Here is a 16,024-nt window from a genome sequence, read left to right as displayed (position 1 = left end):
CATGGGCCCCTCCACAGGACTGCCTTTGCACAACAGCAGCCAGCTTTTTCCGGAGGGAGTGATCTGAGAGAGTACCCGAGACAGAAACCATAGTCTTTCTTATTCCAAATCTCGGATGTAATGGCCCATTACTTTTTCTGTGTTCTATTCATTAGAAGCAAGTCACTAGATCCAGCCCGCTCTCAAAGCAGGGAAGATTCATAGGGGCGCATGAAGATCAAGAAGTTGGGCCATCTTGGCAGCTGCCTCCTACATAAAGCTCTGTGTGGGGGACATGGAGTAGACCCAGCTCCTGTCCTGTGCCCAGGGGGGACAGCCAGGCACAGATACTCTGGCTCAATGAGGCTGGGGCCTGGGGGAGCCTCGCGGGGTAGGGAAAGGCCTGCCAGCCAACAAACATGTCCTGTGCTCCTGCTACATGCCATCCCATGTGGAGGCCAGGCCCATAGGGGACCCAAGACCAACACAGCCTCCATTTTGCCCCCACAGGGCCCACTGTCTATTGGGGAGAAAGAGACTCAAGAATTAAAAGGCAATAAACCAGACACACAAGAGAATTACAAATGACGAATGTTGCTTGTGGTTACAAGTCAAGCTTTAGAGCCATGCTGCCTGGGTTCAAATCCTGGCCCCACTACTTCTCCCCCTGTGTGGTCCCGGGCAAGTGACCAAACCATGCTGTGCCTCAAATCTATAAGGTGGGCACAAGAGAGTACTGACATCACAGGGTGGAGCAGGCACTCGGTAAATGTTGGCCATCCTGACAAACAGCAACAAGGTAGGAGAGTGTACAGAGACACAGTGTCAGGAGAGGGCTCTTTGAGGTGACATTTAAGCTATGATGTCAATGAATAGCGAGGAAGAGAGATCCAGGCAGAAGGAGCAGCAAGGACAAAGGCCCTGGGGCCGGACATGTTTAGGAACAGCAAGGCCAGTGTAGCTGGAAGAGTGACAAAGCAAAGGAGAAAAGGTTGTGGACACAGGAACCTCAGGTGGTCTAGATTCTAAGGGCAACAAGGAACCATGGGGAGGGTGTTGATTAGGAAAATTCCGCAAAGGGTCCTGAGAGAGGCAACATTATAAGGCTTCACAGGGCAAGAGGAGATCTGGCGTGTAACAGGCAGAGAGAACACCAGGTGCCACTATGGAGGTGGGGAGTGGTAAGTGGCAGATCCCAGAATAGGTCACCATGTCCAGATGAAGGCTGAGTCTTTCTTCTGCAGAGCACGGGGGTCAGGGAGGGTATGGGAACAGAGTGCATGCTTAGATCTGCATGTCAGAAAAGACGAAGGTCAGAGGCCGGGGCGAGACCATGGAGAGGAAAGGACGGTGCTGGAAGGTTCAGAACTCGACTGGCAGTAGAACTTTCTCCAGCTCCACACCATCCCTGCCACTCACAGTGCCTGTTTCTTCACCCTCAACTGGGTTAGCCCCCCACCTCCCTGAGAGCATCACCCTGGCAAAGCCATAGCAGGTGGCCAGGCATTCCCACGTGGGGGCTGTTTTAAGATTTGCTTTGGTGGGAAACCCCTAAGACACTATTTCACCCCAAAGAACGCCCCCGAGCAGCTTCTTCAAGCCAGCCCCACAGAGCCACCCCAGAGACCTTCTTCCAAGGACACCTGCATATGGCACCAAAATCCCCTCGGGTGATATCACAGTCTCCAGAGATTCCCCAAACAAGTCTTGGAATACACAACAACCTCTCCACAAACCCCAAACCCCCCAAATCTTGCACAGACTCCAAACTCTCAAAGAGTGCCCCTGCCATAGAGAAACGGGTAAATTGCCCCGTGGAGACCGACACCTTCAGAAACCCTAAGAGTCCCTTACAGATACCCCAAGAAGCCCCTTCATCCTTCACACCCCGAGAAAGCCCTAAATAAACTCAAAGTGTCTTGGCAGCCCCCAGAGACCACTGACTGAGTCACCCCTGTGGGCCCCTAGGGACCTATCAGCATCCCTGAAGAGCCCCTGGAGGCATCTCACAGTCACCAAGTCCCCATAGAGACCCCCAAATACCCACGGCCTCCCAATCAGCCTCAGCTCTCTGGAACCCCAACCAGCCCCTAAAAGATCCCCACCTTCCAGTCCCCGAAGTCTCCAAAGCAGCCTCTCGAAGCCTGATACCTACTCTCGCTCCAGAGACCCTCAAAATGTCCCCTGCATTCCCCTCAGTGACCCCCCACCTGTCACTCTTTCTGGCCCCGGCCCCGCCCCTGACCCCGCCCTCACCTAAGCCTCGCCCCCAGTTGCCAAAACCCCTCTCCCCAAGCCCTCAGGACCGCCCCCCCCAGCCTCCCCTGCAATCTCCACCGCTGATCACCCACAAGACACGCAGCTGGCAGGGGACCAGGCCCCGACTGCACTCACAAGAGGTCCCGCCTCGCGGTCTTGCAGACGATGCGCAGGAAACGCCAGCCGCCGCCGCCCACGTACACGCCGAACGCCGCCGCTGCGCTCCAGGTCCACGGCAGCCCCAGCAGCCACAGCAGCACCAGCGAGACCACGGAGGCCGAACCTGCACCCGGAGCCCGCATCCTGGGGAGGCGGAGAGCGCTGAGGACGCGGGCCGCTGGGGCCCCGCCCCACAACCAACGCCGCTCAGCCCCCAAAGGAGTTCCGCCCCCAGGCTCCGGCTCCGCCTCCTTGGGGAGTGGAGGCCACGCCCTTCGAGGTAGGCCCCGCCCTCGCTCCTGGAATTGGCCGAGTTCCGGACAGGCTCCGCCCCGTTCCATGCGGGGGGCACAAGCCTCCTGGTTCCTATCCCGCCTCAGGCTTTTTTGCCAATCATTATACAGGCCACGCCCTCAGACGCAGCTCTTCCTCTCCGTCAGTCACTATCAAGCCCTGCCCCATGACTTAACCTAGAGACTGGCTTGTGAACCCAAGCTCCACCCTCACGACCTGGCCCCCAAAGCGTGGGCTCCACCTCATCCCTACCGTAGACCCAGTCCCTTCCCAGTAACTCGATCAGCCCTTCCCCATGCCTTGACCTAGCCGTTGTCTACGGTTACAGGATCTACCCCGTTCCCAAGCCTGTCCAGCTAATAGGTCCTGAGCTTTCCTCCGAAGTCCCGCTTCTATCCTTACTCCGCCACTCATTGGACCCCGCCCCCAGGTAGGCACACGGCCCCGCCCACAAACTCACATCACGCCCACTCCAAACTAGGCCCCTCCCCTAGTCCCGGGCTTGGCCCGCCCCCAATCCCAGGCACAGGTTCCACCCCCGGCCACTGGCTCCGCCCCCAAGCTTTGGCCCAATCGTCACCCTCCGGGGCCCACGCTGGCCCACCTAGCACCGTAGGCCTCGCCCCACCTGCCAACCCAGGCCGGCCCCAAGGCCCTCTGCCGACCTGTCTCGCTCAGGGCTCCTCAGCCGCTTAGCCAAGGCCCGCCCCTTTCCGGAGGCCCCGACCATAGAGAGAGGCCCCGGGCTAGAGAGACGACGGCCATCGAGGCCCCGGGGCTAGAACGGCCTAGAGACCGAGGCGGCTGTCTTCAAGATGCCCAAACTGTCTTCCCCCAGCCTGCCCCCGCGAGGCTTTTAGAAAACACGTGCTCCCGCAGCCTAGGGGCGTGGCTTCGAGCTGAGCCTTAGATGGCACAGGGATTCCTACCCCTGGGCACCAGAAAATCCCAGTTCATACTCAGATCCTGTCTGTACTGGATTCTTGCCCCAGTTTGTCCTAAATCCAAGCACCATAGCCTCTTGGGTGTTAAATACACATTCCAGGGATCCGAAGAGTCCTGCACTCCCAGCCACGGAGCCCCAGAAGGTTCTAAACCCCATCTCAGTTTTAATGATCCTTTTCCAGGACCCAACTACTCCCAAATCTATATCGCAAAATCTCATCAGTTAAGTCTCAGTGTAACGCCCAAGAGCCCGGGAAGGGCAAAACCCACACACCAAGTCCCCAGCCTCCCACACCCAAAGTCCTAAGTGCCCACCCCGAGAGCCGAGAGCCCTCCTCCTGACCAGGCACGGGCTAGCGCCGGCCTGGCTGCCCACCACCCTGGTCCCTGGCTGACCTGGAGTGGTTCACAGACCCTCAGATTGGCCGATTCCTCGTGGGTTCCCAGGCACTCAGGCAGGGATGATGAGGCCAAGACAGAACTCCAAACCTAGCCCGACAAGGCGGGCCCTCCAGACCCTCAGTTTCTGCAGACTCCTGGGCCCTGTTCTGCCCACGCTATGCCCATGTAGGCCACTGCCTTGGATCCCTCCCTCCAAGCTCCCCCTCCTCTGCCCCCCTACTCACCCCACCCCTGCTTGTTTTCTGCCTTGCTTTGGCCGACCTTCCCAGCGCTCTCCTTGGGAGGCGGCCAGGGCCGGCTTCCAGCGACATTTGGAGGACAGGGCTGGGCAGGCTCCCACCCCTCCCACAGGCTACCATTGGTCCCTGCAGCTGCCCAGGATAGGTGGAATGGGGGGCAAGGAGGCAGATCAGGAGGACAGGCCCAGAGCCAGCCACCGGTCTGCTACTTCCTTGGCCAAGGATCAGCAGAGTCAGCAGTGACGGGTAATGTCAGCTGCACTCTTATCCCGCCAGGTAGCCCCGTTGTGATCACCCCATTTTACAGGTAAAGAAACTGAGGCCTGGAGCTCTAACACTAGCTGGAGTTGAGATTCATTCATTCACAAACGTGGGCTGGAGCCTTGCTCCTCCTCCTCTCCCTCCTCCTCCCCTTTTCTCCTTCCTCAAACCTCTCCTCCCCCTTCTTTCTCTGACCCAGATTCCTCCATTCTTCCCCACTGCCTCCCTCTCACCTCCTCCACCTCCTCTTCCTCCCTCTTCAGGTTTCTTCCTCCCCTCCCGCATCCCTGCACTTTCCCCTTTCTTTGTCCTCCACCCCCCACTTCCTTCCCTTTCTCTTCTCTTCTATCCCTCTCCTCCCTGCCCCTCCTCTTACCTCCTTCCCTGCCCTCCCAGCCTCCCCCCAACCCCCTCCTCTTCCTCTTTCTTCCTCTCCCCCTTCCTCCTCTTCTCCATCTTACCAAGTTTACTGAGACCTGACTAAACAGCGCCCCTGACAATCAGCCCACAGCTCCTGGAGATACTCTTACGGGTCCTCAGTCTGAAATCCCCAAATCCACAAGGCTCTGGAAACCCAGCTTTTTTCTTCAGGCCAGAACAGCCAGAACTGAAGATGTAGGTGTAGGCAAATAGGGCGAGGGGTACTTGGCATAACTTTCTTAAAGTAAGAAAGGTCATTGTAGGTCCCCAGACAATTTGTGGGATTGCCCAACCACCTTTCTTGCAGAACGTCCTGGGATATGTGAAAATTACAGAAAAACAGACCTCAGCAGTTAATGATTTTAAAGGAACAAAAGAATATAAGGACAAACAGCCACTGCCAGGCCAGGGGAGGGAGCCTAACCGCAAGACCCACCACACTCCGGAGTCTTCGAAGGGTTTAACCCCCTCGGAGCGCTCTAACACTGATGACTTTTGCCCCAATTCTCCACAGCTCTCTCCTTTGCCAAGCCCCCTCATGAATATGCATGTGCCCTTAGCTTCAAACTTCCCCAATTTTGTTGTATGGGGGAGGGCGGGGCCAGTGCTCTGAGAATTAGACCCGTTGTCTCCCTACTTGTTGCAAGTAAAACTCTTCCTTTTCCCCATTTGGGCTTGGTTGTCTTTCAGACATTCACCTGGAGGAGAACCCAGTTTCCGGTAACAGCGGGACCACCTCCCCCTGCGCTGACCTCGTCTGCTTTCACTGCTCTCAGTGGTCAATTATTCCTTTGTGTCCCTGTTTATCCCTCATTCATCCCTTTGCTAAAGAGCTGTCCCCAGAGCCTCAGGGGCATCCCATAATAGACAGCAGGTTTACCCTCAATTATCTTCTTAAGATACAAAAAAAACTCCCAGTTCTGAAATACAACCATTGTCTGCTTTTCCAGATGAAGCACTGTCTTATCCCCATTTCATAGAAATGGAAACTGAGGCCTGGAGCCAGGGACAGACTCAGCTTCCACCCCTCTCCAGCTGGTGGCCTTGGACGGGTCACCTCTCCCCTCTGTACCTTGGTTGTCCTCTGGCTGATAGCGCCCGCCTCCTGGAGCACTGCGCATCAAATATTTCTTAATCACCACTGCGCAAGGCCGAGGGGGGGCTTCGCATCTGCAGAATGAATGGGCCAGGCACATGCCGGGTGTAAGGTCACAGCCAGCCGTCCATCCCTTTCCCCAGGGGGACCATAAGGGCTTGCAGGCCATGGCAAAGCGCGTTCTTAGAACTTTCCAGAAGGTGGAAACCATTTGACAATAAACTTAAAAAAAAACAAACTTTCCAGAAGGAAGGAAATGAAGCATACGTTGAAAGTAATGTACTGAAAGATCAGAACTTGGGGGTTTCATTATAAATAGAACATGAGCACTGCGGGAGTGAATAATGTCTCTGCACCAAATTCATGTCCCCACCACGTGGAGTGTCCGTTTCCTGGGGCTGCCACAACACAGTACCACCAACCAGGTGGCTTAAAACAGCACAGATTTATTCTCTCACAGTTCGGGAGGCCAGAAGTCTGAAATCAAAGTGCCAATGGCCACACTCCTTCTGGAAATCCTGGGGAACGATCCACGTGTTCCTTGGCTGTGGCCACATCACTCCAGTCTCTGCCTCTCACTTCACATGGCCTCCTCCCTGCGTGTGTTCTCTTCTGTCTCTTCTAAGGACACCTGCCATTGGATTTAAGACCTACCTCCATAATCCAGGATGATCTCATATTGAGATTCTTAATTACATCTGCGAAGGCTCTTTCTCCAAATAAGGTCACAGTCACAGGTTCTGGGTTAAACTTGGACAGATCTCTTTGGGGGGGGGGGCACCACTCCACCCACTGCAACAGAATAAAGGGTTAGAGCAGTAGTTCTCCGGGTGCCTGGGAGGCTCAGTCGGTTAAGCGTCGGACTTCAGCTCAGGTCATGATCTCCCAGTTTGGGAGTTCAAGCCCCACATCAGGCTCTGTGCTAACAGCTCAGAACCTAGAGCCTGATTTGGATTCTGTGTCTCCCTCTCTCTCTCCCTCTCTCTCTCTCTCTCCCCTGTTCATACTCTGTCTCTGTCTCGGTCTCTCTCTCTCTCTCAAAAATAAATAAATAAATAAACATTAACCAAAAAAGGCAGTACTTCTCCACTGGAGGATGCCTGGAGACATTTTTAATTGTCAAAATTGGAAGAGGGGTGCTACTGACATCTAGTGTGTCAAGGCAAGGGATTCTGCTAAACATCCTACAAGGCACAGGACAGCCCCTCGCACAAACAACAATGTCGCCCCAAATGTCAAGGGTGCTGCAGTTGGGGAATGCTGGGATCAACAAAAGCCTCAGCAAGCGGCTGGGTCAGCAGTCAAGTTGGTCCTGGTCTGTCACCCCACACACATCATTCTCTGGGCGACTTGGCTGCGAAACTCAGCTTCCCTGAGGGTCTGTGCTTCACCTGTGAAATGGAATAAAATCACGCCAACCTGAGGGCCGTTCTGAGGACAGAAGCCTGTTTACAACACAACAGGACTTCCTGGGGTTTGGGGAGAGTGAGGAAAATCTGACGGGGTGGGGGGGACTGTTTCTAAACAGAACGTAACAAGGACAGATCAGGAATGAGGTCATTCACAAAACTTCAACAATGTGAATTACATCTTGAGAATGCAGATTTTGTGACTTCCTTTCTTATTGTTTAAATTTATTTTTTTTAACATTTATTTATTTTTGAGAGTCAGAGCATGAGCAGGGGAGGGGCAGAGAGAGAGGGAAACACAGAATCCGAAGCAGACTCCAAGCTCTGAGTTGTCAGCACAGAACCTGATGCGGGGCTCGAACTCATGGACCACGAGATCATGACCTGAGTGACTGAGCCACGCAGGCGCCCCCCTCTCTTATTGTTTAAAGTCGATCCTAAGTTTCTTTCAGAGTCTCTCATGTTTTCCTAGGCCTGGAAAAATCCTCTAGACCTGGTGTACCAGTTAGTTATTGCTGTGTAACAAATCATCCCAAACCGGAGCAGCTTCACACACAAGGATAGGTTGCCTGGGCAGCACCTCTGCTGGATTCACCTGGCTCAGTCAATATGCCACAATCTACCAGCAGCTGGGCTGGAGAGTCACATGTGCAGCAGTTGGTGCTGGCTGTCCACCTCTGAAAATTAATAAAGGGAAACCTCAGTGAAATACAGTTGAAGACCAGATGGGGGAGCCCTCACATCATGCCACCCCACTTCCATAGCAGACCTAAACCAAAGAATTAACAGGAAGGAATTATCATTCATAGGCCCCAACAGGGGGTGAATATTGCATCTTCTACAAGAAATTGCCTACCTCAGCAACTGAGTCAATGAGAAACCCATCATCGGCCTGAACTCCAATGAACTTCCCTTTGAAACAACCCCTCCCAGCTTCCTCTTTCTCCATAAATTCAGTCCTCTCCTCTGTTGAACATGCCTATGGATTTTGCATAGCTTCCTTGTTCTGAATTGCAATTCTCTGCTATTCCTGAACAAGCTCATTTTTGTTGGAAAATAATTGTTTTAGTTTTCAGGTCAATACCTCCACGTGACCTCTTATCCAATAGGCTAGAACAGGACTCTGCAAACCACAGCTCATGGACCAAATCTGGCTCAGCAGAGGCTGAGAAGGGTCTTCACAATTTTGAATAGTTGAAGAATCCACGAGACTAGTATTTCACGAGATGTGGAAATTCTATGAAATTCAGACTTCCGCTTCTATAATAATGTCTTGACGGAACTCTGGCTGTGGCCCGCAAGGCCGAAAACATTTACTACTTGGCCCTTTAGGAAAAGCTTTGTCAACTCCTGGGCTAGACCAGCTTCCTTATGTGGGGTAACTGGAGACCGCATTCCAAGAGAATCAGAGCGGGAAGCAAGGATAAGATTTATCCTCCAGACTCACAGCTTCTGCCACACTGTGTCTGTCAAAGCAAGTCACCAAGTCAGCCCAGATTCAAGGAGAAGGGAAATAGTTTCCATCTCCTAGTGAGAAGGGGCTTCGAAACCCTGTGGTGGTGATCTTCAACCTTACAGACCGAGGGATCTTAAGGTGGGCTGGCCAGACTGCACTCAGGAGGGTGGAGAGAAAAACCCAAGCATGTTTATTTTCATTAACTTCTGTTGACTTTAAAGATAAAGTTAGTGGGGCGCCTGGGTGGCTCAGTCTGTTAAGCATCCGACTTCGGCTCAGGACACGATGTCACGATCCGTGAGCTGGAGCCCCACATTGGACTCAGATTGTGTCCGCTTCAGATTCTGTGTCTCCCCCCTCTCTGCCCTTCCCCCACTCACGCTCTGTCTCCCTTGTCTCTCAAAAATGAATAAACGTTAAAATAAATAAATAAAGTTAGTTTACTAGCAAACAAAAAAAGGTTTATTTGGAAATAGCAGAGAATTGTGATTCGGGAGAAGCAAACTTTGGCAAACACCACAGGCTGTTCCAACAGAGGAGATGAACGTTATTTTATACAGGAGGAAGTTGGGAGGGGTTATTTTGAAGGAAAGTCCACCGAAGAGAAGCAGTTCAGGGTGATGATGGTTGATTGGCTGAGTGGCAGGGGTAGTTGACTTATCGTAGGAGATGTAACGTCCATCTTTTCCTGTCGCGAGCTGTAATCGATCATTCTTTCCTGTGGATTCCCCTGTGGAAGGTCTGAAATGGACAGGGCTTCCTGTAATCGGTACGGAGTGGTGGGGTGTGAGCTCCCCCTTCTGGCCTCACACTTCCATTTTAGTTGAGGTTTCCTATTAACTAATTTTTACACTTAAAAAAAAAGATTTTATTTACTTATATGTATCTATTTATTTATTTTTATTTTTTTAACGTTTATATTTGAGAGACAGAGAGAGACAGAGCATGAGCAGGGGAGGGGCAGAGAGAGAGGGAGACACAGAATCTGAAGCAGGCTCCAGGCTCTGAGCTGTCAGCACAGAGCCCGATGCAGGACTCAAACCCATTAACTATGAGATCATGCCCTGAGTTGAAGTCAGACACTGAACCAACTGAGCCACCCAGGCACCCCTTATCTATTTATTTTTAAGTTTACATATTTTGAAAGAGAAATAAAGCACGAGTGGGGGAGGGGCAAAAAGAGAGGGAGAGAGAGAGAATCCCAAGCAGGCTCTGCACTGACAGTGCTCAGTGGGGCTCAGTACCACAAACCATGAGATCATGACTTGAGCTGAAATGAAGACGCAGACACTTAATGACTGAGCCACCCAGGCGTCCTAATTTTTATACTTCTAACTGGAACTTGCATGTTTTTTCATGTCCTGTCAAAGCAGGTATCAGCGAGCGCTGTGACTCTGTCTCCCGTGGAAATCAAAGATAATTTCATATCAAAACCCCGCATTGCAGGCAGACACCTCCAAATATCACTTATGCTCATCTTGATTTAGAAATCACATGGGGGGGCGCCTGGGTGGCTCCGTCGGTTAAGCCTCCAGCTTCGGCTCAGGTCATGATCTCACGTGTTCGTGGGTTCGAGCCCCGCGTCAGGCTCTGTGCTGACAGCTCAGAGCCTGGAGCCTGCTTCCGGTTCTGTGTCTCCTTCTCTCTCTGCCCCTTCCCCTCTCATGCTCTCTCTCTGTATCAAAAATAAATAAACATTTTTAAAAAATTAAAGAAAAAAAGCAATCACATGGGGCGCCTGGGAGGCTCAGTCAGTTAAGCATCCGATTTCGGCTCAGGTCATGATCTCACAGTTCGTGGGTTCGAGTCAGCTCAGAGCCTGGAGCCTGCTTCACATTCTGTGACTCCATCTCTCTCTGCTCCTCTCATGCTCGTGCTCTATATTTCAAAAATAAATCAACGTTAAAAAAAAAAAACAGAAATCACAATAATTTGTAGAGCTATCCTGAATCAGGATTACTCAATGCATTAAGTTCATGACGAAGCATGTACATTTTTATGTCACAACTTAATAAAATATTTTCATGCCCAAATGCCAGTATGGCCATTTCCCTGCAGTCCTGTGCCTCAGTGGCTTTCTCGCTGTCTCCAGAGAAGGACCCCGCGGGCACCTGTCCCCGCCCTGGGAGGCAGCACGGAATCAGGTCACGGTGTAGGCAGATTAGTGAAGTCCTAAACTGGCCTCCTAAAGATATCTAATCCTGGACCAGAAGGCAGCCAGGAGGCCCAGGGCCACACAGAGTCCCTCCACCCTGTCCCCAGCTCCTGGCCAGGGCTGCCATGGCCTCCCTGTTCTCTGGCCGCGTCCTGATTCGCAATAACAGTGACCAGGACGAGCTGGACACAGAGGCGGAGCTCAGCCACCGGCTGGAGAACCGGCTGGTGCTGCTGTTCTTTGGCGCCGGCTCGTGCCCACAGTGCCAGGCCTTCGTGCCCATCCTCAGGGACTTCTTCGTGCAGCTCACGGATGAGTTCTACGTGCTGCGGGCAGCCCAGCTGGCCCTGGTGTACGTGTCCCAGGACCCCACAGAGGAGGAGCAGGATCTGTTCCTCAGGGACATGCCGAAAAAGTGGCTCTTTCTGCCCTTCGAGGACGACCTGAGGAGGTGAGATGGGAGAAGAGGTCAGGGAGAGCTTCCTGGAGGAGGAGCTATTTCTGCTGAAAGGGAAGGATTCGTCTAGCCTCTGTTCCATCTGGAATTGATGAGCACCTGGGTGCCAGTCTGTACCGAGGTGGGCAGGTGGGGGGGCTGGTGCCAGGAGGGTACATATGCCCATTTCCATCTAGCTCCCTAGGAGCTTACAACCTAGCTAGGGAAACAGACATGACACAAAGACTCAAATAAATATATAACAGACTGCAGCAGTGCTGCGGAGGACAAAGCGGGGGACACCACGTGGAAATGTAACGAGCAGATCTCGCTGAGGTTTGGGATCAGGGGAGGTTTCCCTGAGGCAGTGCTTTTACAGAGAGACCCCAAGGCCAGGGAGGTTAGGAGGGGGAAGTAGGGAGAGGGAAGGCTTTCCAGGCAGAGGGCACAGATAAAGTGAGCCAGGGCGGGCCTTGGAGCAGAGAGAGGGGTGAGTGGGTCCAAGCTTTGCACCGAGCTGCCCAATGAACAGTGTTAACATTTGTAGCTACTTTAGAACCTTCCCCAGGGCTGCTTGGGTGGCTCGGTCTGTTAAATGTCCAACTTTGGTTCAGGTTACGTTCTCACCGTCTGTGAGTTCGAGCCTCACATCGGGGCTGAGTTGAGAGCGCAGAGCCTGCTTTGGATCTTTTATCTCCCTCCCTCTGCCCTTCCCTCCTTCTTGCATGCTCTCTCTCAAAAATAAATAAACATTAGAAAAAGAAGAAAAATCTTCTAATCTGCAGTAAAACTTTTCTTCTTTTTGGGGCATCTGGGTGGCTCAGTCGGTTGAGCGTCTGACCTCAGCTCAGGTCATGAGCTCACTGCTTGTGGTTTGAGCCCCGAGTCCGGCTCCGTGCTGACAGCTCAGAGCCTGGAGCCTGCTTCTGGTTCTGTGTCTGTCTCTGGGCCCCTCCTCTGCTCATGATCTTTCTCTCTCTCTCTCTGTCTCTCAAATATAAAATAAAACATTTAAAAATTTTTTTAAGTTGGAAGAAACACAGTGAAACAACAAACAATACAATTGTTAGCAATAAAAATTTTTTTAACATTTATTTATTTTTAAGAGAGAGAGACACAGAGTATGAGTGGGGGAGGGTCAGAGAGAGAGGGAGACTCAGAATGAGAAGCAGACTCCAGGCTCTGAGCTGTCAGCACAGAGCCCTTCGTGGGGTTCGAACCCACGAACCGTGAGATCATGACCTGAGCCGAAGTCAGCTCCTTGCCCACTGAGCCCCAGGCGCCCCAATTGTTAGCATGTTGCTAGATGTGCTTCCTCTGCACCATGCGGCGTGTGCCCTGAACCATTTGAGTGGGAGTCGCAGATGTGACACTTGACGGATTTCATTCATTTTGTTCCCCAAGTTGGAAGTTTCTGGAGACCTTCATTCTCCATCCCACATTATCAGATGTAGACACTTGCTCACTCCCATTGCCCTCTCTGCAGCTGAGGCAGATTTTTCTGGCAAACTGGCAACATCTCCCTTCCCGGGGCAGAAACACCAGCTGTGAGGGTGGTGTATCCAGCAGCTGATCTGCAGCCCTCGTTTGCGGCAGGGTCCTCTCAACCCCCCATTCACGCGGCTGGATGTCTGGACAGTGAGCCAGCCCCCACCCCGCTACGCCCCACCCTACCCGCATGCAGGGGTTCCCAGATAAAACGCAGGGTGCTCAGTTAAAAACAAATTTCACCAAAACAATGAATAAGTTTTTTTGTTTGACTTATTTATTTTGAGTGGGGGAGAGCAGAGAGAGAGAAAATCCCAAGCAGGTTCTGCAGGATCAGTGATACTGGCTCCAACTCACGAACTGTGAGATCATGACCTGAGCTGAACCAAGAGTCAGACACTTAACCAACTGAGCCACCCAGGAGCCCCGATGAATAATGTTTTAATACATGGTTTTAGTATAAGTATGTCCCACACACTGCATGCTGTTATATAACTTATATCATATCATATCATATATCATATCAAATTTACTGGGTGTCCTGTATTTCTATTTCCTAAGTCTGGCAGCCTAGTCCTGTGTGACTTTGCAAGTATCATGTAGTCTCTGTGCAGAGGCCTGTTAAAGGGCCACCCAAAAACCCAGTTAATGGGGGCGCCTGGGTGGCTCAGTCGGTTAAGCAGCCAACTTCAGCTCAGGCCATGATCTCACAGTTTGCGGGTTCGAGCCCCGCATCAGGCTGTGTGCTGACAGGTCAGACCCTGGAGCCCGCTTCTGATTCTGTGTCTCTCTCTCTCTCTCTCTGCCCCTCCCCCGCTCACACTCTGTGTGTGTCTCTCTCTCAAAAATAAATAAATGTTAAAAAATTAAACAAAACAAAACAAAACCCCCAGGGGATGGAAATTAACCACAGTGGATGAGGGGCCCAGTCCAGGTGCCGCTGTAATTCGAGATGCCTGTGCAGGGTTCTGGCCCGGAAGGCAGGCGTGGTCTTGGGGTCTCCTGGAGCTGTGGGTGGTTCCTCACTGGCTTCCCCTCATACTGAAGACAAATGGAAACTACTTGCCATGAGCCAGCAGGGCCTGTGATCAAGGTCGCATTCTAATCTCCTTCTCATCTCAGGGCCTTTGCACCGCTGTGTCCCCTGCCTGGACTCTAGTCCCCAGTGCTCTCCTCATCCTGCAGCTTTCAGCTTAAAGATCACCTCCTCGGAGAGGCCCTCCCTGACCACCAGTCCCTTACTCAGCTTGGTATTTCTTTTTTCTTTTTTTTATGTTTTTTAATGTATTTTTGAGAGACAGAGAGAGGCAGCTCGAGCAGGGAAGGGTCAAAGAGAGAGGGACATACAGAATCCGAAGCAGGCTCCAGGCTCTGAGCTAGCTGTCAGCACAGAGCCCGACATGGGGCTCGACCCCACGAACCATGAGATCATGACTTGAGCCGAAGCTGGACGCTTCACCGACTGAGCCCCCCAGGCGCCCCAGCTTGGTATTTCTTTATGACATTGATTAGTATTGATCCCTCATTCATCCCACACATTTTCTGAGCACCGATTCTCGGCTCCATACTGCTTCAGACACTGAGGACACAGGTAGATGGTGACAGAAATCTGTGCCCTAGTGAAGCTACATTCTATTGTGGGCGAAAATGATAAAAAGGAAAAACAGGGATGCCTGGGTGGCTCAGTCGGTTAAGCATCTGGCTTCAGCTCAAGTCATGATCTTAGACTTCTGAGTTCGAGCCTGCACCAGGCTCTGCACTTACAAGTGGGGACCCTGCTTGAGATTTCTCTCTTTCCCCCACCTGCTCCTATCCCGTTCACACTCTCCCTCTCTCAAAATAGTTTAAAAAAAAAAAAAAGAAAAATAAATAAACTGTAAACTGTGCAGTGCGTTGGATGCTAAGAGGCACAGCACAGCAGAGAAGAGAGGGAGGCATTGAGAGGTAAGTTTGGATATCCAACACAGGGTCTTAACCCACAGAAGTCTGGAGAGAGTGTTCCAGGCAGAGGGCTTGGCCAGTGCAAAGGCCCTGAGGCGGTAGCGTGTCTGAGGTATTGGGAGACACAGTGCAAAGACCACGGAGGCCTGGCCTGGCCCAGTCGGGTCCCTGGGCTCCCCCCAGCGCCCGGCACGGGGCAGTGCACACACAAGGTGCTCTACTGAGTCCCGGGAGGAGGGCTGTGTGGCTTCCCAGCTCAGGATCAGGTATCGGCTTCCAACCCGACTGATGCGCCCGCCCCGCAGGGATCTTGGGCGCCAGTTCTCCGTGGAGAGCCTGCCGGCTGTCGTTGTGCTCAAGCCTGGAGGGGACGTGCTCACCCTCGACGCGACCGAGGAAATCCGGAGCCTGGGGCCCGCCTGCTTTGCCAACTGGCAGGAGGCGGCGGAGGTGCTGGACCGCAACTTCCTGCAGCCCGAGGACCTGGACGACCCCGCGCCGCGGAGCCTCACCGAGCCGCTGCGCCGCTGCAAGTACCGCGTGGACCCGGCGCCTCGGGGCAAACGCGGCCCCAGGAGACAGAGCGACCCCGAGGGGGAGGGCGGGGGCAAGGGGCTGTTCTGACCCCTGCGGAGAGCACTCGCCTGAAGCTTCTGTGCAGCGCTTCCCAGAGTGCCCTCCCGGACTTTACTGGGACACTTGAGGCAGACGTCCGGTTGTCAGAACAGCGGATCCCCCCCTCCGCGCCCACCCCCCGCCAGGGGTGGGTGTGAGGATGGGAGTGGGGTTGGGGGCTCAGGCCTCCGGGGAAACACCAGCAGGGCCTCAGAAGATTCAAAGTGCTGCCTGAGGGAAACAAGAAAACAGACAACCCATTCAGAAATAAGCAAAGGCCATGAACAGGCATTTTTCCAAAATAGATACGCAAATGACCAACAAGCACATGAAAAGATGCTCCACATCATTGGCCATTAGGGAAATACAAATCAAAAGCACCATGAGATACCATCTCACACCCAGTAGGATGGCTATAATCACACACCAGAAAATAGCAAGTGGTGGCAGGGAGATGAAGAAATTGGAAC

General features: G+C 52.8%; 2 protein-coding genes across 5 annotated transcripts in view; one reads left to right on the top strand and one right to left on the bottom strand.

Annotated features, from left to right (window-relative positions):
* The window catches only part of SLC27A1 (solute carrier family 27 member 1), a 28,065-nt gene extending 23,845 nt beyond the window's left edge, over positions 1-4,220 (bottom strand). The window contains exons 1-2 of one of the 4 annotated variants that reach the window (XM_029916917.1): positions 4,033-4,220; positions 2,374-2,541 (exon numbers count right to left, since the gene is read on the bottom strand). In XM_029916917.1, coding sequence (XP_029772777.1) covers positions 2,374-2,540 — 167 coding nt within the window. In that variant the 5' untranslated portion in view covers position 2,541; positions 4,033-4,220. Of the gene's footprint in view, positions 1-2,373; positions 2,619-3,319; positions 3,336-3,356; positions 3,375-4,032 lie in introns of those variants that run through there. The other 3 variants (XM_029916916.1, XM_029916918.1, XR_003900912.1) reach the window with 3 other exon arrangements.
* A 6,979-nt stretch (positions 4,221-11,199) lies between these two features.
* On the top strand, positions 11,200-15,563 carry NXNL1 (nucleoredoxin like 1). The gene is made up of 2 exons (XM_029917854.1): positions 11,200-11,525; positions 15,245-15,563. Exons 1-2 carry the CDS (start codon positions 11,200-11,202, stop codon positions 15,561-15,563), a joined length of 645 nt encoding a protein of 214 aa, XP_029773714.1.
* The last annotated feature ends 461 nt before the right edge of the window (positions 15,564-16,024 follow it).

Source organism: Suricata suricatta, chromosome 12, assembly GCF_006229205.1.
Source record: "Suricata suricatta isolate VVHF042 chromosome 12, meerkat_22Aug2017_6uvM2_HiC, whole genome shotgun sequence".
In the NCBI taxonomy this organism is placed as follows: Eukaryota; Metazoa; Chordata; class Mammalia; order Carnivora; family Herpestidae; genus Suricata; species Suricata suricatta.
This window is presented reverse-complemented; position numbering and strand designations above follow the sequence as displayed.

Excerpts from the sequence above, each read along its gene's own strand:
- NXNL1 (XM_029917854.1), top strand. The coding sequence starts at position 11,200 with ATGGCCTCCCTGTTCTCTGGCCGCGTCCTGATTCGCAATAACAGTGAC. Across the intron at positions 11,526-15,244 it reads TTCGAGGACGACCTGAGGAG|GGATCTTGGGCGCCAGTTCT; the intron begins GTGAGATGGGAG and ends CCCGCCCCGCAG.